Source organism: Lichenostomus cassidix, chromosome 3 (genome assembly GCF_008360975.1).
Source record: "Lichenostomus cassidix isolate B80296 chromosome 3, HeHo_3.0, whole genome shotgun sequence".
Taxonomy (NCBI): domain Eukaryota; kingdom Metazoa; phylum Chordata; class Aves; order Passeriformes; family Meliphagidae; genus Lichenostomus; species Lichenostomus cassidix.
The window spans coordinates 68,911,445-68,932,618 of NC_139483.1; the positions used below are offsets into that span (position 1 = coordinate 68,911,445).

The 21,174-nt window shown below is 35.5% G+C and overlaps 1 protein-coding gene across 6 annotated transcripts in view; it reads left to right on the plus strand.

Annotated features, from left to right (window-relative positions):
* Nucleotides 1–21,174, plus strand: part of ATG5 (autophagy related 5) — a 75,875-nt gene that overhangs the window by 27,087 nt on the left and 27,614 nt on the right. For 3 of the 6 annotated variants that reach the window (XR_014850990.1, XM_085056244.1, XM_085056242.1), the window contains 2 exons: nucleotides 3,999–4,093; nucleotides 19,561–19,678. Coding sequence is in view for 5 of the 6 variants with exons in the window: in XM_085056244.1 (XP_084912370.1) it covers nucleotides 3,999–4,093; nucleotides 19,561–19,678 (213 nt within the window). In the remaining variant the exon portion in view is untranslated. Of the gene's footprint in view, nucleotides 1–3,998; nucleotides 4,094–19,560; nucleotides 19,679–19,835; nucleotides 20,593–21,174 lie in introns of those variants that run through there. The other 3 variants (XM_085056246.1, XM_085056245.1, XM_085056243.1) reach the window with 2 other exon arrangements.

Below are 21,174 nucleotides of genomic sequence, written 5' to 3' on the forward strand. Positions count from 1 at the left end.
TTCAGGCTGAGACCCTGGGGCAAAAGAGACCCAGCCCTTCAGCCCTCAGCCTGGACTAACTCTTAAATAACACTGCTTAATAGTAAAAGTTCAGCAGTTGCTGTCTATTAACAATAAAGTATGATGGGATTACCAAGAACTTTTTAACATAACAACGTAGAACTTAGGACTGCTAAAGGATCTCCAGTCTGGTTTAATGGAGGAAATAACAATTCTCAAAGTATTTCCTTGTAACAATAATTTTTTCCAACTGTTCTAATGGGCTCTTTAAAGGCAGGAATAATTTCACTGGTACATTTCAGAACCCTACATGCATAATGTGGCATACTGTATTTGTAAATTTATGTTTGAAGTTTACTTTGTTGCTTAATGAATTTGTGTACTGAGATTGTCATGGGTGACATTATTTCTTTGTAGTTTTGCCAACTCATACTTTTTCTAAATATGTAAACAGATTATTTTCAAAGCTCTCCTTAGATTCTGTATATCTCTGTAGTACTGAAAGCTAATGTCTGACTGGCATTTGGATATTCAGTGAGTGTATTTTTAAAAAATGAATATTTATAAATATAAGGGATTTGGCTGATATGTTACTCTTAATTATTTGGTTATTAACTTTCTGATCCTTGACATAAGATACAAAGAGAAAAGTTTTAATATTTCATTTTAGGCAATGTTTTATATAGCAGACATTATCTCTTTTTCAAGAAATATGATTAGTGGAGTATGAAACGTTTACACTGTCACTATTCTCACTTCTGTTCAAATATTGTTGTCATTACTTTAAATATTGTTATTCAGATACGGACATCTGCCTTTTGCAAGTACTGTTTTTTGCTAACACAGAAACTCTCTAACACTTTGAGCAAGCACTTTCTTGAAAACAGATGGACTGTGAAAAACAAAAGTAATCAGATTTGACTGTTACAGTGGTTTAGATATCATGCAGACTGCATAAGCTTTTCACAAGGGGGGGAGACTAGTGTGTAAAGTGCTTTTGCTGATAGGTAGAGAACTCTTCCTTGTTTACTGGCTTGATGAAAACTCAGTTTTGTTTTGGTTGTTACATTTCCGGCCAGCACCTTCTGTCTTTGTCCTGTCTAGCCAATAAACTAATTAGTTCTTATAACTCATTGTAGCACTAATAGCTTTTTTAAGACTTTGCAAAAACAGGGGTTACTGATAGGTAAAAATGAGAGAAGGATGAATCCTTTCACTTATGTTTTTAAGGAGATTGGGGTGATACTTGTCAGTGTTACAGTTTTATTTATTTATTTTAAACTTTGAGTCTAAAGAATTCTGTGAAAAGCAGTTACTTTTGGATTTTGTACTTTTGGAGCTTTAGAATTCTGGCACTGAGCCAATGCTGTGCTAATAAAAGCTCTTGTCAGGGCATATATATATCAGTATGGATAGCTTTCTTTCTGCTGCTTCCTTTAAAAATTTGTCTTAGTTTTTTAACACCCAAGTCTGTTTCCTGTAGTAAAAATACTGTATCCCTGGAAAGATGTTTGAAGGACAGTAAAATAAGGTTGTGAGGAGGAATTTACTCATAGGTCTTCAGATAGTGCTGTATGCACAGTGGAGATCTGTCTTTAGATACCTGACTCCATTATGTCTAGCTAAAATTCCTGTGCTGTCAGGTGGATTGACAGAACATGCTGGATTACAAAATGCAACAAGTTCATAATTCAACTGCTGCAGATTTATCACTGTTATATTTGGAAACTACTGAAATTATTTTTCAACAATCAAACTTTGATTGTCTGAAGCATTGCATAAGTGTTCCGAGAATAATCTGACAGATACAAATTTTTACATTTACCTGCCTTAAATAAAATTACCTGGTTTACAGTATGTTTTCTGGGAGGTAAGGAAGTGGGAATGAAGAATAGGAGTGAGCTAACTGCACATTACCACTGTTTAATTTTTTGTCATTCAGAGCCTCCCTTGTTTGCCATATAGGTCACAAGGGTCAATATATTTAATCTTGTGACATAAGTCTGTTATTTGTTCATAATTTCTTTTTCTTCTGATCTGTAAGATGTGTTACTCATTTCTGGTGAATTTTGAGGACAATTAGCCATTCACCCAGCTTTCCTAATTACTGTGATGTGAGCATTAAACAAGTAAATAATGTTTATTTCTGTTCAAGTAGGATGTCTCCACATATGGAGATTCCTTATTTAAGTCTGCTGAAGCTCACTAGCTTGAGTAGTCTCTCTACTGTTTTGTTGTGTGTATCACCATAAGCATTTTCTCAAGTGAGTTAGAAGTGGTAATTGAAGTATAAATCTATCACTGCCTACTGTAGGATGCCTATTCACATATCTGTAGTGAAAGCTGCAGGCCTTTCTCAATGCTGCCTCCAAAGATCAAGGAAGCATGCTAAATCTTCACCTTCCCTCTGAGAGAGTTCCTGAGGCGGAGGAGGCAGTCATCCTTTGTGTGGATGTTTTAAGACTAAACTTCTGACTCTGGAGGCTGGGGTTCCCAAACATGGGATTGCTTGATTACAGTCTGCTCCAGGGTTGTCACTGTCACTCCCAGCCCAGTGAATGATTGCGCAGCACCCTGCTATGGGGTAACACCCTGCATACAGGCAGCTCCTTATGCAGGGCTGGTACCTGCCTGGTGGTGCTGGCTGTAGCTCAGGTAAGTGCCTGTCAAGAGGCACTTGCTGCTAATCAGGAAACAAGGGTGTGGAAGTACTTTCTGAGGTATCGGGAAATGCTCCTACAACATACCTGGTAGGAGTTTGTTCACAGTTTCTTGGAAATTCCTGCCTTGTGTAGCATTCAGTCAGGAAAAGCAATGTGTTATAAAGCCTGCAGTGTACACTAACCTGTACATTTTAGTGCACTGACAGGCATCTGTGCTGCATGCTGTAGTGAAGCAAATCTCAAACTTGTTTTCTTCAATTTCTTTAAGTGTTATCAGCACTTTTGGAAGCAGGAAGAACCTTCGTCCTGTCAATACATTTCTGAATTTTACCTTGCTTCTGTGAGGCTGAATTCTGTAATGGATATATTTTGTAAGAGCCCAGCTTCTTGAGACTCAGCTGAACATTGTGCCGAGGAGGGAAAATTGGACACTCTGTGTTCTTTCTGTGAAAGCATCCACTGTTTGGTGTCTTGGAGACTTAGGGCCTATAAGGAAATTGATCCCTTGCACTTCCCCTTCTAAAGCTACCTTCTCCACTAAGGCTAGCAACAGCTTTATTAATCTTAGCTCTTTGTATTCCTTTCTGTCACTTCTGATATTAGTTATTTGCTTCATTTGAATGATTGATTTGCATGTATAAAAGCCTTTATTACTCTTAGACTTATGCTGTCCTTAATACACTTTAAATGTGATAAACTATCCAGTTCTTGTAATGTCTGAACAGCATGAAATGGTTTGCAGGCTATTTTACTGACCCTAGTTACTTGGAAAATCACAGAAATGTGTTTCAAGCATAAACTTTTATTTTCATGTTGTCATGAGTCTGGCAGTATATTTTTTGATTATATCACGTATTGTTGCATATTAAGATCTACGTATCCAAATGTAAACAACTCCAAAAGTATTTCTCCTGCTTTAGTTTCTCCATACTTTACACCCATTGCTCATCTATAGTTAAGAACAATTAGATGTTTCTTAGATGAGATGGTATGGATCAGTAAGAGCAGGGAGTGGAGAAACAGGCACTGTTAGTTGAGGTAATGAAATCCATAATTTATAGCCCAATATTTCCTTAACAGTGGGAGATAAGATATGAGTTAAAGTTGCTTTCTCTTTCAGTTCAGTGAATCGCATCAGTGTTATCATAGGAGAATGCAGATGACCTACTTTTGGCTTCAGGCTAAATAGGGAAGAGAAATGTGGGGAAAAATAAATCTGTGCATGTTAAACTTCTGTAAGATAAGTCTGCATGTTGTTCCAGTTGTGTCTCATTTACCTCTTTAGGCTGAAAAAAATGTTATTGATGTTGACAAAGTCTAATTTTACCTTCACAGATAAATTTGAGCAGTTTTGGGCAATAAATCGAAAACTCATGGAGTATCCTCCAGAAGATAATGGATTTCGATACATCCCATTTAGAATTTATCAGGTAGGAAACAATAAAATAAAGCCACTTTTACCAAACTCTTCCACTGAGTCATATATTGTAATCTGTTTTCAGAATTATTTGTTTCCTTTTCTAGCATTATGGTAAAACTTTGCATGCTCATCTTTGCTGTGAGTTGTATGAATTAGCAGACAAAATACACTGTATTTATTCTAATAGGTAATTAACATTCATTATGTTGTGTAAAACTTGAGAACGTGCTAAAGCTGAGGTAGATGATGTTTGTCTGTTTAAAAAAAGAACCCACAAAACTTAGTTCTGTTATTAAAAATAACTACTAAATATGAAGAGTGCTTTAGATGCTGAATGCACTGTGAAAGGTCTAAGACAAACACTTCAGGAGCAACACAGTTTTCCCTCAACCACTTTATAGGCTTCTTGTTGGCATTTTAAAGTGGAAGTAATACATAGGTCTTGTATCTAGTTCTTACCTTCATCTTCTATACTTCTACACTTGTATACTTTACAATCCGAAACCAACTTTGAATGGGTTTTTTTTTTGTTTTATTACACCAGCAATTTATTTTTCTCAACATTTTGTTTGGAAACATATTCCTTGGAATCCTTAAAATTTTTCAACATCCCCCTAGTTTTTATAGCATTAAGATCACAATGAAGTTTGGAATTATGTATGGTTAAAAGCTTATACAAAAACTTGTTTAGCCTCTCTGTAAATTAAACAGTTGTGCTCTGTTGGAATGTTTTAATTATTTATATTTAAGTTTTTCACCTATAGCTATGAAAAGAAAGTCCTTTATTAATAATACTGAATATTCTGATACTACTTTGTAACAGGTTATGGTGACCATAGAAACCTATACAGTCTTGCAGCAGGACTGGGGTGGGTTTTAGTGTTAGATGTAAGACACTTACTGTCATATTGAAACCCTAAATTGAGAACGGAAGTCAGTTATTTTGTCAGAGATCACAGCAGATGGCAACGTTTGTATAAGAATCAAAAAGTATGTATCAGGAAAAGTAGAACTCACAGCATTTTGTTTGGTTAGTGACTAAGTTGTTTGCTTGTTCTCGGGTAGGTGTGGGGCTTTTTAAAAGTCTTTTCATAGAAATCACGTAAATGGGTTTGCACAAAAGAGGGTTTGGTGTCAAAATAGATTTGCAGATCTTTAAGGCATGAGGGAAGATTTCTATGATACCACACAATTTCAAAATAAAGCTAGTAAAGCTTTTAAAAAATAAATAATAAATCAGTAAAATCTATCACTTTAGCCAGTAGTACTTATCTTGATTCCCATTGCTTCTTCAGTTGGAAACCCTTACTTTCTGTAGTTTAAATCCAAAATATCTAACTAAGAATTGAAGACCAAACACAAATAAAGATGATGCTGATACAGCCTTTGAAAAGGTTCGTATGTATTATTTTCAGTAATGCTGTTCTTAGCATTTCTAAATATTTCCAGTCTTTTAAAAATAGTGGATGCAGTTTTTTCGTTTGGTTTGTTAGTGTGTGTACTGATAACTGCTCTATGTATTTAAAGGAATTTTCAGAAAGCCTCAGGAAGAGTGAGATTAGAATTTAATTCCAAACAAGGAATTAATTCCTGTAGTTTTAACATAATTTTACAGTAGTTAATGACAAACTTGCATATGCAAAAATAACTGATTTTAAGTGTTCTTCAGATTTATTTAACCCCCATCCCAAATGCATTTAATTTCTGTTAGTGCAGGTAGAAGTCAGCTTGGTATTCTAATTGGTTGCTTCTATATCCCTATGTATATCCTACCTGATATTCTATATCCCTTCTATATCCTACCTGATTTAACCCAAGTTTGTGTTTAAGTGGGTATTTATTCCCTGTGTGTCTTCATACAGGGTTCTTGTAGATACTTAAGAATACACAGGTGGGTGGCAGGAAATGATGAGCTATTGCCTTCAAGGAGGAGAGTTCCTCCTTGCACTCTCCATACCTTCTATTACCCCAAATTATTAGAAGGAAATTCTGTGAAGGGAACTTTCTAAATTGTATTTTGGCAGTATGAGGTGGATGAATTTGCCTTCCTTCAAAGAAGTGTACTAGATTACGGTATCAAATAAGAAAAAACAGCCTTAGCAGCAATTAAATGTGAATTGGCAAGGTTGTTGCTGATCTGATAGATTTTTTTTTTTCACTGAAGAGTTCATTATTTTAAAAACTCAAACTCTTTCAATTATACAGTTTGTCTATTAAAATACATTTCTAAAGAGTAATATGAATCATATCTCCTGTGGTGACCAAATCTGATGGAGTGTGTGGGAGAAAGAGATGGCAAAAATATGAACATTGTACTTGGGTAAGTCAGAACTAAACTAACCACAGGTAATTTTAAAATCCCTTGTCCAGCACATCTTTGTTTATTATACCAGCTAAGATTGGACCAGAGTCCTGGTATCTACAGTAGATGATGTTCATAAAGTTTGAGAATCACAAAGGATCAACTCATTTGCAATTTTAAAAGTTAGCTAAAGTATCTTGGAGATTTTATTGCCAGCTGTCGTATTCTGTTAGCTGTGTCATATGGAACTTGAACTAGATAAACCTTTGACATAGGTGGAAACTTTTTCTACCAGAGACAGTTTAAAAATAGTGATTATGTTTTTGTGATACTTTTACTTCGATGTGTCAGAAATGAAGTTCCCCACTTCATCACTTCAGAGGTGTAAGCAGCTTTGTCTTCAACCAACAGGTGCACAAAACCTTTTTTGCCTTTTTATCTGAGAGGACCGTAGAATAGAATGCTTTTTGCACTTGTTCGTTAATCGCAAGAGAGAAAATAATAGTAATGTTTTGAATATATTCTGAATTCAAGTGTGGCTTTTCTTGTCTAGTACTAGAGCTAGTTTGGCTTGTGGAATTTCCCCCCATATTTGTAAGACCAGGTGATGTTTCCCAGTCTAATTGAACAAACTGGTTGATAGGTGGCAGGAAGTTTTCATCAGTCTTTGGCTCCAGGCACTGTGACAAGGGCATATTAGTCAGGAGAGCAGTCTCTGTGTGCTGAAGAGACTGCTCTCATGAACTGCTGCCTGCTGTGGGAGCACTCTGAGTCTCAGTTGTTGTGCACTTAGTTTGCACTCATTCCCCAGTTCTGGTATCTTGCTCTCTCCCCCCATATCATGCTCACCCACTTCATCTTGCTTTTTTCCTGGAGTCTGCCCTCTGAGTATATGGAATTTAAAGCTAAATATTGTATTTCCTTCTTGAGATTAAAATTACAAAATATGGGAAAGAAAATTCATGAAAACTCTTAGTGACAAGTTCTCCTGAGTTTTTATAGAGTTGCAGTTGTTTCAGGCAGGCTGGCTGTTGTGTGTTTGCCAGCCCCAAAAAGGGATGCTCTGGCACTGTTTGCTTGTTCCTTTATTTGGTACTGGCATGAGCATTTCCTTTGCTTCTGTTTTCTAAGGGTTTTGATTAGTTTATTAATTTGATTGATTAATTACATAGTAGGCTTAAACTTTGAACAGGTTTTCCTGTCATAAGTCCCTTAAGATGTTGTGATTAAGATGTACAGTCACAAATTCTTGGTTTGTCTTCCCTAGTAATATGAGTGAAATTCTCCGTACTTAATAATATATCAGTTAAATTCAGCGCTTTGCTCTATATGTCAAAGCTGCAATATTGAGATGTCTAAGTAGACATAGATGTTTACCACAACTTGTCCTCTGAAAGTAGCGAAGTGGGAGTGGAAAATGAAATATTTTAAGGCATTATTAATATCTGTCTCAATAAATGAATCAGCAGCTCAAGTATGGCCATTTCCAAGCAATTGAAGACTGTTTTATCCATATTTCCACATTAATTGGCAGAGCTCGGATAATCAATTGGAAAACCCATTACAGGTATGCAAATCAGCAGCACAATTTGGCCCATGTTATGGCAACTATTAAAAAATTATCAAAACAGATTGTTTGGAAAGATGCTGAGTCTACCTGTAAAGTTTTCAAGTAATAGTGAATCTACCTTTTTATGCTTGTAGATAATTACTTTTTTTGTTGTTATCGTTGAAAAGTCTCCATTGCATTTCAAGTCTGAACTTGTCTGACTTCAGTTTCTAGATTCTGTTTTGCCTTACACCACTTTAAAGTCATCTGACTTTCTGACCTCCCTAGTTGACTTATGGATTGATTTCAGGAGCTTTCTTTGGTAAACTGAATCAACTGAGCTCTTAAAGCCCCTTGTTGTGAGACTTTCTTATCCGTGCTGAAGTCGGTTTTTAGTCATCTTTTCAAACACTAGCTGATAGTTTGATAATCTTCAAGATTAATATTCAGGTAAGGGAGACATAGAGGGCAAAAATTATGTTTATAGTATATTAAAGCAAAAATGCTTCGAGGGGTGGTGGAATACAGGTAAAGTTAGCTGCTACTTGAAACTTCAGATCTGAAAAATGTTGTGAAAGAAGTTGCAATGCAATAACTCATCAAGCAAAAGAACTAGAAAATGTAAGTGCTGTCGACCTGAAGAGGGCAACACAACACAGCAAGTTTCAGTGTTTTGTTGGCTAGTGTAAAATGCTGTTGAACAGACTTGTGTGCAATACCTTATTTTTTTTTCTTATTTATTGAAAATTACGTTTGCATAAAGGACCTGCTAAAAATAGATGATTTGTTTCTTAAAAACTTCCTTTTTCAAGGAAGAAGTTCGAGCGAATAGGAAAATCACATTAAATGGTGATTTGTGTAACAGAGCTGGGCTCAGCTGAATTTCTGTGCTGAAGAGAAACGAATGGATGCTGATTTATTCTAAAAACTGATGGTTCAGTACTAAAGAAACAGTAGCACAGTTACACTAGTTTTAAGTTACTTCAAAATCAAAGCTGTATGAATGAGAAAGTTTAAAAAGCTTTGTTAGGTAAATATTTTTACTAATGCCTCATGATTGGAGGAAAAAGGAAATACTTCTGTGAAGTATTGCAGCGTGATCCTTAAACACTTGTTTTCTGAACTGGGTTGGTTCTGTGCTGAAAGTAGTAGCAATTTGACTAGTTGTCACCTTGAGTTGAAGGTCACTGTCACCACTGTTGAAGTTCCATAATTGCATAACCTTTTCTTATGCATCGTAGTGGACAGTGAAATGAGCTGGCTCAAACCAACACTGTCAAAGATGACTTTTCTTTTATATTTGTATTATGGAGTGCCCATGCAGCTCTCTTAAGAGACTTAAGGAACCCATGTGCAAGATCAGCCTTGTGCCTTTAAGAAACTTGGTACAGGATGGGAGCTGTCAATCAGAGTTTCAAAGAAAAATTCTGAGATCATGAATTTGTTGTCAAAATTTTGTTGTCAAAATGTGACTAAAGTTTCCATAAATATGCATGAGTTGTCTGTAAAACTGTCAATCTGCCTAATTCAAAGCTATTGTAAAAGTTGCACAGTGCTCAGGGAAGGAGATGAGGCAGAAATGGAGCTGTAAAACCTTGATTTGGGTTGATTCTCTGCTGTGGTTGAGCTGTGACCAAGCTGGATGGTTTTAAGCTAGTTCAGGCCTGTCCATAGGAGCTGCAGTAATTCTTCCAAGTTGAATGTAGATGTAGCTTGTAAACAATGAATGAAGTAGTTTTGCTTGTATGAGAAATAGTTTATTGAGGTTCTGAGTTACATTATATCTAGTTTAAAACAATTTAGGGATATACTGGATTCTGCATATTGGGGAAAGAATGGGTAGGTTTTTTTAAAAAATCCTTTTTTTTTTTTCTTGCAATACTTAAGATATTCGTAAATGTCAGAAGAATATTAAATATATGAAAAAACAGTAGAATCCTACTAGTTACTGAATTAACTTTGTGTAAACAGTTTTATAGATTTTTTAAAGTCCAAATACATCTTGAATTACAATGAAATAATGAACGCTTTTTGTGGGGGGGATAAAAAAGTCTATTCCCAGTTTGAAAATACTTTAATCTTACCTCTTATGCACTCCCCAATTGCAAATTGGTAGTTACTTTTTAACTAATTGATTTTGTCTAAAACTCTTCATTTGTTGTCTTTTCTTTCAATTGTCTTATGATAACAGTGTAAATAAGGTTGGGTTAGTGGTCATGCTACAAGTTTGAGTTTAAACCCTGAGGTTTGAATTCTTGTGGCTCTTACTTCCCTAAACTGTTTCATTAAGGTGGTACTCTTGCAGATTTATATATAATCCTAAATTTGTTAGGAAAGTTGATGTATGTATGCAATTAAAGAAAAATTATGCTTTTCACTTCAAGGAAATCTTGAATCTTTATTATTAAGGATATGAATACATTGAGAGGCTCTGATGAAGACAATGAATGAAGCAACAATTCAGTTGAGTGGGGTCTGTGTATAGTTATTTAGAAATCTTATCATTTAAATACAGTGCTCTTTAGCATATTGCTGCCTTTCCTCTGATCATTAAATCTGATCACTTTATTTTTCCATTTCATTTGCTTTAGTCAACACAAACTGATTTGCCACTTTCACCACATACTTTGTAATGTGGTCGGGTTCTTATTCTGTGGCAAAAAGGACTTTGCCTACCTGAAGCTTACAATGTGGAGCTGTATTCGTCAGAAATAGGCTCTTGTACTCTGAGGCAAAATTTTTTTAAAAATTAGTTGGTGGACAGCTTTACGTTCAGAAAAAGGGAAAAAGCTGATACGGAATTTTTTCTTCGGAGAAATATCTTCAAGGGTTATTTCTGTGGCTGTGATGCATAATCAATACCTGTTGCTTAGGAATTAAACTAGGACTAAGCCTAGCCTGTGATGCTGATGCAAAACTCTTCATAGATGAAAGCTACAGCCAGTACAGTACCTGTTTTGACTTACCAATGTCAGTATGCCACCTTTACTTATTTTTAAATAAAACAGGTGAATAAAGCAAGCTAACTTTTGCACAAAGTTGAGAATTAGAAAATATGGAAAGTGATCTTGTGATCTGTTTTTTGGAGAGTACCATGACTTCTATTTGCACTTTCCAGAAGACTGAAAGCAAATACAGGTAAATGTGGAATGGAACAAACCTAGGAGGAAGTTGGATATGACACCATATTCTAGAAATACAATATAAATTAGCAAACAAATTTTTGAAATTTTGCTGCCCTTGATTATAGGAGTTGCTTCTAGTTAATCGTTACTGTAGAAAACGACAGGGAATTATTTGATTTAATGGTTTGAAGTAGCTTGAAAGTGGTTTATGATGTATTGTATTCTTCACTGCTCTTAAGCAAGCAATGTAGTGTTTGCTTTTGTGGATATAAATCCATTTCTAGAGTTGTTTGCTTCATAGGTAGTCAGTATTCAATTGCTCAATTGTTAAGTGAGGCTTAGATCTGCATGTGCACATAAAACACTGCAGCTGTGAAGAGCACTATTGATCTGTTGTCCCTGACTCTTCAGATATCTTGATATTTTACCAATTACAAATACGAATTCTTACCTGTGAAGGAAACTTAATACTTCAAGGCCATGCTTTTATTGTAGGTGTGTTTGTCTTCCCAGGGCTCAACAAAACTGCCTCTTGAAGCTGTTGTATTTAGTCTCTGCTATTTCTGGCTGGATGATGGTTGTCTGCTGTCTGCTCTCTGTGTTTCAAGTGTTGACTTTCTTCTGCTTCTAAGATCTGTCCAGCTCACCTGACATTAAATAATGCAAATTCAGTTGTTCAGAGAATACAGTGCTACTTTCCCTGCACAAGAAAATTTGATAGATCATTTGAAAGAACAGGCAACAGCCAAAGTGTGGTTCAGCCATGCTAGTTAGGCATTATGAGTGGTACTTCTGCAACTTTTCATATGGAATTAGAACTTCTGGTAATACATAATCTTGTTTAAAATGACCCACAAGGTATAACAGGACCTTAGCAGTGAGACCTATGACAAGGAAAGCTAAATTGTATCCCGGGCTGCTGTAGGATGAGAGTTGTCAGCAGTTTGAGGGAAACAATCCCTCTTGTCTACTGGACGCTGCTGAGTCCACACCTGGAGTGCAGTTTTGGACTCTCCCATTCAAGAGAGACATGGAGCTATGGGATGAGAGTACAGTAAAGGCCACTGAGGTGATTGAGGAACTAGTGAATCTCATAAGAGAGGAGAAAAAAGGCTGTGGGAGCTGCAACTGTTCGGCCTAGAGAAGAAAAGATTTACATGTGGGGAGATCTCATCAATGTGTATAAATATCTTTTTGAACATCAGAAAATACTTTGAATGCAAAATCAATGTGGACAACATGATGTGTCATTACAGACAGTTACAGAAACTGAAGCAATATCTTCTATTCTGAAATGTCACAATGTACTTAGCCCGTTAAATTTTTAATCAGTTTGGTAAGGGATGCTTTTTAACTACACATACATTTTTCAGTTAAGTAGAACATGTGGCAGGACTTTAACTTCCAAATGTTTTACGTGGTTCTAATTACTCATTTTGTTGCTATTATGTAAAGCTTTTTCTAAAAGATTGTAAGGAAGTATTCTCTGCCAGTTTAAATAATGTGGAAAGGGGTGATATTTTAAATGGTTCTTTAATCTTTTTAAAGATGAGCAAGTAATTGCCCTCAACAACAAAAGGGAGAATTAACTGAAATAGTTGCCATATTTCTCTGTAGGTTTATAAGAATGCAAAACTATTGTTAGTTGTGTACAACGTTAAGATACAACTGCAGTTGCTTTGTAAGTGTGCTCTGTTCAATGAAAGGCATCAAAGAAGACATGAGTTGTTGTCCATGAATGATTAGGAGAATGGTCCTTAACCATTCATGATCAAAAATGGTTCAATATCATTGTCTAGACATAACTGTAATAAGCCCTACTACATAAAATTTTAACCTTATTCCAGATGTGTTTATAATTCTAGTTGTGGCTTTAATTTGACTACAGTCTTGGCTAAGATAATTTTGGCATTATTACTTGCATCAGTTCTTGACATAATATTTGCCACATGTTATGGGGGCCATTGTAAAGGTCTGTTAGAGCTTCCACCAAGAAAACACATCTTATAATTCATCTTGCTTTTAAAACAGCAATTATTAATGTTCAAAACCTAAAGCTTTTTCATCTTACACAATTCTGTTAGGAGTGCATTCAAGAATCACAGAATTTTCACTTTACTTGATGTTGCAATTCCTTGGTGCATGTGATTGATACAATGATTACCTCACCATCTGAGAACTTTTCAAGAGGTATCCAAATACACATTTAGCATGACCATATTAAAGCATGTGTGCATGTATTCGTGGAATTATCTTCAGCTTCAGTCTAGTGACAAACTTCTGCGCTACTAATTTAGGTGACTGGACTTGGTGTAATTAAATGTATAAAATGTAGCCTGTTTGTTGAATCTTTTTTCGTTGTTGTTGTTTCAAGCCTGTAAAAATATTAGGGAGTGTAAAGTTCCTGTCCATCCTGATAAAGACCTTTAATTTAGTGAAGAAACCAAAATGTCCATCTTAAAACGTAACTGCAGAAATTCTAATGCAAACTCAACAGGTGAAAGGATGCGTTTTTTCCATGGGTTAAACTCAGGTGTATGTTGTAATTTTTATCCAGACAGCCACTGAAAATGTCTAATTTATGAGAGAAATTTAAAATGTAATATGAGGAAAAACAGTTCATTCAATTTATCACAGTTGTTGATTTAACAACTAGTCCTGCAACCCACAGCACATCCTGCCAGTGACTCAATTTTTGTGGTAATTCTGGGTAGGTATGTTGAGAATGTGTATTCTCCCTTTTATCTTACGGGTTTTAGTTACACGTTGGACATATAAAAGCATTACTAGGTTCTTTTATTAAAAAAAAATTAATTAACTCTGTTTTATAATGAGTTTTACGTTGTTCTCTGGACAGTGATGTGGTGTTGCAGGTAAGCAGTTCAAAATTTTGAACGCTACCAAAAGCAGTACAAGCCTTATTCAAAGCACACAAATGCATAACTAGAGCATCTACTTGATGGACTTTGCAGAGACTAAAGAAATACTAGAAATAGTGATTTTTTTTTTTTATTTTTTTTTCAGAATGTTGTTCTAGTCCTAACATCTTAAAGAGTAATTGAAATAGAAAAATTATCAAAGGCATAGCATAAAGCAGTGGGTTGTCTGGGAGAAGCCCTTTATTTCTTGGAAGATTTGAAGAAGAGGAGAGGAGCAATGGTTACAGGATAAAGGCATATCCTATTGTCTATGTTTTATGCCTCTTGTAATAGAAGCTCAAAAAATACTAATAAAATTTGAAAGGTGACAGATTTCAAATAGATAAAACAAGATCATTTTTGTGTGTACTTTAGCTTGTTGAGCTGAAAATCACTTTATGAAAGAGATGGAGGTTTATTTTAAAATGTTTTTTTTTAAAGAAAAGAAACAAAACAACAAAAACACATTAACTCCCGTGCAGAAACATTGCTTGTGCCTTCTCCACAGTTAAATACTCAATGGGTCTGGTTTCATATTAAGCAAAAAGAATTCCGAGATACCCATGCTGAAATAACAGCAAAACCCCAGCATTTCAGCACCAGTGAAAAAGCAGTACTTCAGATGGGGATTTGCAGTATCTTACTTTTGGACAGGCATGGTGTCGTGATGGTTCTATGACTACAGCAATTAATCAGCTTTTTAGTTAGTCACTTTTACATTATGCATTGCGATTTTTAATTGAAAACATTTCTACAAAGTAGAAGACATCTAAAAAGTATGAAAAATTATTTTTGAGCAAATATTTACATAACTTTATTTTCAGGGACTAGTTAATTTTCCTGTTCTATATTTTTTATATAAAATAACTCGCATCATTATGCAAACTCTTGTAACTTCTAAAGCTTCTTGGTTGAGTTTAAATCAGTTTATACAAAATGATTCTATGAAATTAAGAGAGCTTTTTTTAGTGTGAAGTTGTTCATTATGAAACAGCACAGACTATGAATTTGACAAGTTACTGAAAATATGATGGAATATGTAGGAAGTCTCAACTTTTATGGTTTTAGGTTGCCAGCTTAGGCACATGCAGGAATTGTAAGAAATTAATTTTTTACTATGTGGATTCTATATTTATAGTAACTTTTATTTGTTTGAATACCGAGTAGCAGCAGAGTGTTTAGGCAGAAAATCCAAATCCCTTTCTCTTGAGGAAAATACTGGTAACTCTGTGATTTTTCCAGATTAAAACCCAGTGGTTCATGAGTTATGTTTTTCATTTTAAGATGCATCCTGTATAAAATATCTGACTAATTAAATTGTGGATTTCATGCAGTGTTTGATGTTCTGTTGATTCTGAAAAGGACCAGGCAAGCTGACAACTCTTTTTTTTTTTGCCAGGATGATAGGGAAGAAAGAGTTACAATCCTTAGCGCAGTATGTAACTATATAGCTTGTCTCTGATCCTGTGAGGCTTTACACTGCCTTAAAGGGCCTCGTAAAACTTGCCCTCACCTATAACTCTTCTCAATTACAGTATACCTGAATAGGTAACTTTAATCTGTTTTTTTCTCACTATGGTATAATTTGTTTTCACTGTCACTTTTCTATTGTTGTTAGGGTTTAAAGTTCTTTAAGAAAGAGTAAAGTCTTCATTTCTTATGCAAAGCCTAAGATTCATGTACTACTGCTATGAACTAATAGAGAAGAATGAGAAATTACAGTTGCAGTTAAGTGTAACTGCCTAGAAAATATTTTAATTCAGAGATGAAGATTTGCTTTCATATAAATTTGATAATTTGATTCTAAAATGTGTATATGATCAGTGTAAAATGCACTGCAATTTTTAGGCTGAGTGATTGTCTTCATATGCTTATATACTTGAAGACATTTGCTCTGTAGAGCAATTGCTCTGGCAATTACTGATTGACTTTCACATGTTGTATCCTGCAAATGCATCCAGAATCTTTTGAACAGCTCACAGCTACATGGAGGCTGCACTTTAAAATAAAATAATTTTAAAAGCGCTGCATTCTGTTGAAGGTATGATAATTTTAGTAGGCAAATGGTAGATATTGTATTAATATTTGCTTTAGATCTGATGTAGATTATTTAAAATCATTATCAGTTATGCAGTTATATCTATGGGTTAGATTACAGGTAGTGCTTTTTTGCATGATTGATTAAGCAAATAGTGTACAAACCACAACATTATGTAAGCAGTTAATTCATGGTGGCTGTTCCTTTATGTGCTGTCGTAGTAAATACAATCAGAGAATAGTTTGAGTTGGAAGGGACCTTTCAAAGGTCATTTAGTCCAACCCGCCTGCCATAGGCAGGGTCATCTTGCACTAAACCAGGATGCTCAAAGCCACATCCAGCCTGGCCAGGATGCTTGCAGAGATGGGAATACTAGAGTAGAAAGTTGTAGTCAAGTTGGACTTAATTACTACACTTGAAAAAGGGTGATGGCAAGATTTTTTTATAAAACTATTCATGCTCCCGTATGACTAAGATACGTTGAAAAGTTATCCTATAAATATTGTGGAATGTAGAATGAGGCTTTTCTTTTGATTCTTTTAATGCATAAAGCATCTGCTGCATGTGAGAGAAAAACTATAAGCATGTTGGGATAATACTCTGCCTGTAGGATCAGATTTGTGAACCATGGTCTTTGTATAAACAACATGCAGTTACTTTTATCATTTTAACATTGATGAAGACCAGTGATTTTTATTTACTTTACCACATCTGTGTTGCTTAACACTTAAATAGCAAAATTGAATTCATTTTCTGTAATGTTTCATGATAGCAGCTAAGGATATTGTTTGCAGCAGTCAGCAACTATGCAGGAAACCTGAGAAAATACAACTTTGGCTTTTCCCTCTTGGCATTAAATTATTATAACTAGAGAAAAATTGATCATAAAACTTATTATTATATAATGAGAAACTGCAGAACACAGTTGGGAAATTCTTCTCTTCAAAGTCTGTTGATGATAATAGCCTTTGCCTATGTACTTCTGTTTATTTCCACTTCTGCTACTTCATTTACAGTAAGCACTTGGGAGCTATGACTGGACTTCTGTGAATACCTGATTATTTTTAAAAACTAAACTTGGTACAAAATTGTTTTGACTGTAACAATGTCTCAGGGAGGTTTTTTTTGTGTGTGTGTTTTTTTTAATTGTTTCGCATGTGCATTTCTTCAACATAATGTGCCAGAGTTCACTTCTCAAGTCTGAGGTGGATGGATCCTCCTTGCTGTGTGCCTCCCATCATTTTTTGAATGTTAAGCTATTTCATTAGCACTGTTGATAGCCACATATTGCTACCCTGAGGACATAGAGAATTGATTACAGCAGCTAGTAAACTCCTTCTGATAAGTCTTCATAAGAAAAACTGGAAAAAGACTATTTTTCCATATTTGAAGACTATTAGCAAGAAGTAACAAATAGCTGTGTGTCAACAGTTCTGCACTGTACTGCCCTGGAATTATTTCCGAGTTAGTGTACCACTCTTAGGAGAAGACTCCCTCCGTGCCTGCAAGTGACAGTTGCATTGTCATCCTTAATCTGCTTGTTGCTTTTCCTGTAGGTAGAGCTGACAGAGATCACACTGTAACTTCCTTTGAAAAATAATTTTTTAGCTTTTTTTTCTTTTTTCTTTTTTTTTTTCTTTTCTTTTGCTATGCTTTGTTCGAAGAGGTTTTGGTGGGGGGTTGTCTGTTTGAGTGATTGTTTTTTCTCCCCATAAACCTTCCCTTGGATACCTCTTGATGCTGAACTGTTTTGTTTCTCTTTTTCATTACCATAGTAGGATGGGAAACACTTTCCAAGAGGTAGGAAACTAAATTTGAAAGGGGCAGTGGCTTATATTGATTGTTCCAATTAAGATAATATGTGATGAAAGTGTAATTTGCTAGAGCCCAGTCACCCGTAGTGAAGGGCCCATCAGCTGCTTTTGGGTGTTAGCTGCTAGCAGAAAATTGTCAGCAACAATTTGGAGCTAGATTAAAATGTTTGGTTCGGTTGAATGTGAGATTTTTAACTGCTCTCCTCTGGCTCGGATGCTGAGTTTGGGTGGAGATGTCAGATTATCAGGAAAAAAAACTTTGCTTGTCCTTAAAATGTTGGGTTCTTGCTGCCCCTGGAGCTGCTTTTACAGATACCCAAAAGAGAGAACTACCTTAACATAACCACAGTTCTTGAATAAGTGCTAAAGGTCTGATAGAATTAAATCTGGCCAGGGACATTAAGGGTGACAAGAGAAGCATCTACAGGAATGTCAGGGATAAAAGGTAGACTAGAAAAATGGTGGTCTCTCTCCAGGAGGAAATGGGAGACCCAAAACATGGAGGTATTCAGTGTCTTTTTTGCCTCAGTCTTCACCAGCAAATATTACCGCCAGACTGCCCAAGTTCCAAAAGGGAAAAGGCAGGGACTGGGAGAATGCAGCAGTGCTCACTCTAGAAGATCAGGTCGAAGAACACCTAAGGAACCTGAAGGTGCACAGGTCTATTGGGAGTGGGTGAGACACATCCCCACAGATCCTGAGGAAAATGGCAGATTATGTGGCTAAGCCACCATCCATCATATTTGAGAAATTGTGGCAGTCCAGTGAAGTTCTTACTGAAGTGTAACCTCATTTTTAAAAGAGGGAAATAAGGAAGACCCAGGGAACTACAGGCTAGTCAGTCTTACTTCAGTCCCCAGCAAAGGTTGTGGAGCAAATCTTCCTGAAAACGATGCTAATGGATATGGGGAATAAGGAGCTTGGCTTGATCAGCCTGGAGAACAGAATGCTCTGAAGACACCTTTCAGTACCTAAAAGTGGCCTACATAAGACCTGGAGAGGGACATTTTACAAGGGCATGTGGTGATAGGACAAAGGGCAGTGGCTTTAAACTGAAGGATGCATAGTTGAAATCATTCTGAATTCCTTTGCATATCTGCGGCAGAAATGGAGCATATATGTTCTTTATATATGACTAATTCATTAAGTAGGCAGAAGATTCTGTGTTGTCTGTCAAAGCACAACTCTTCTTTTTCTAAGTTGTAGTGGTTCTTGCAGCTGAAATAATTTGAAATTTTTGTTATAAAATCTGCTGGGAAAAAATCACGTGTCAACCTGTAAGGGTACAGTATTGCTTTGACTTGGCAAAATATGTGTGGATATGTTGAACTCCTAAGATTGTGCTCACAGCTTGATTTTTTGGTTTTTTTAAATTAAGGATATATGAATTTTTTTTTTTTTAAAGCAGGTTGTATTCCCATAATAGAAGCTTTGGGGCTTAAAAAAAAAAAATTAACACTCCTGTATCCATGACACTGTAAATTATCTTCACAGTTTTTCTGGAGTGACAGCTTACTTGCAATTGTTAATAAACAAAAACTTTCCTTCATTTCACGATATGAATGAAATGCAAAGTGGGGGGGGGGGAGGTGAATGTGGAAATACCAGATGTTTCTTCTGCTGTGGCTTTTAGTTCTGTCCTATTGTCTACCTGTCTCAAATACTAATACTACATGTTTGCATGGTCTTTAAATTGTTTGGTTTGATTTTTTTTTTTTTAAATTAAAACAGGCAACAACAGAGAGACCTTTTATACAGAAGCTATTTCGACCAATTGCTTCAGGAGGACAGTTGCATACTTTGGGAGACCTGCTAAAGGATGCGTGTCCTAGTGCTATCACCCCTGAAGGTACTGCAGAAATAACTTTTGTCCAATAAGATAATTATTTTTTTGTTGTTTTATTGGGTTTTTTGGTGTTGCTTTTTAACTTTTTTATGGGTATTTTGGAGGTAGAACTAACTGTCAGTGTCAGAATTTCAGATTTCATTCTGTCCTGGCTCTTTAGTGTGCTCTGCATCACCAGCACTGTTTCAAGAGGAAGGATATATTGATTCCTGAGCCACTCCTGAACAACTAATCTCTAGAAGTTTTATTCTAAAATTCCTGTACTCCTTTGCCATTATGTTGGTTGTAATAAAAACATTCACGTTATTTTCTGCACTTTAAAAGACACTTCTTCAAGTGTCAGCATGTTTTAAGTTACCTTTAATTCCATATTGCAAAAACTTTTTATATATACAAGTCCAAAACTGACAGACATTGAGGATGTTTTCAGAGTGCTTTTTTCCCTTTGTGTAGTCCAGCCTTTTAAAATGTACCAGAAAGAGATTTTTAGAAGTATATAACAGTTTATGTATGATTACTAAGTAGTATTGTGTGACCAATTAATGTAGCATATTATTTCATGCAATAGCATTTGTTGATCTGCACTTATTCAGCAAATGGGCATTTTTGATGTAATTTTAGTCTCAAATCTTACAAGTATTAGAACTGTGATATATGTGTTAGGGGAGATAACTTTAAGAACTATGTACTCTGCAAATTAAGGTCAAAATTATTTAAGGCAAAAGGTTTTTCATCATGTTCTTGCTGTTGTCTTACCAGTACCTGTAAATGAGGAACTTTTGAGAAATGTGGGATAGTCTAGAGAAGATCTTGGTACATAATTTACTGGTATAGTATCAGCATCTTTCAATAGTGAAGCACTGAATTTGAAATCAGTATAAAAATCTGTAAGATTTTGTGGTACACTGGAGTTACATGATTCAAAATTAAACAGTTGTCATGGATTTCTCCAAGTATAATGATTTTAGAAATTCACTGAAATATCAAAATATTTTTTACCCTTATTTAATACTTGTTAACACATGGGAACAATTTCCAAAAATAACAAAATGTAAGAAAAATTTGGAATGTTGCTAACCACGTGTCCATTTTTCATAAAGCTATTATAAATTTTGGAGCGTTATTTCAAGTAATGCTTTCCATTAACTGTCCAAAAGATAAAGGGAGATAGCAATAGATACATGAATGTTAGCACAAGTGAGTTTAATCATCTTTAAGTACTTAACCATGAGTATCTTACAGACCCTACTGAAAAGGTACAGAGGGAGTGTAAAAAACTCAGTGAGAAGGATGGATGCATTTTCACTTGGAAGGCAGTCGAGCACAAATTAAATGAAAGAAATTCAAAAGCATATATGCACAAGTTGTTCCAGGATTATGGGGATGATAATTTTTACCTCGATTTGCCAAAGCTGCAGGTGGTGAATGTGGTAGTTACTGCCCTTATTAAAAGTGTGAATGTAATGCAATTCTATGTGAATACCAGTGATAATGCTTCC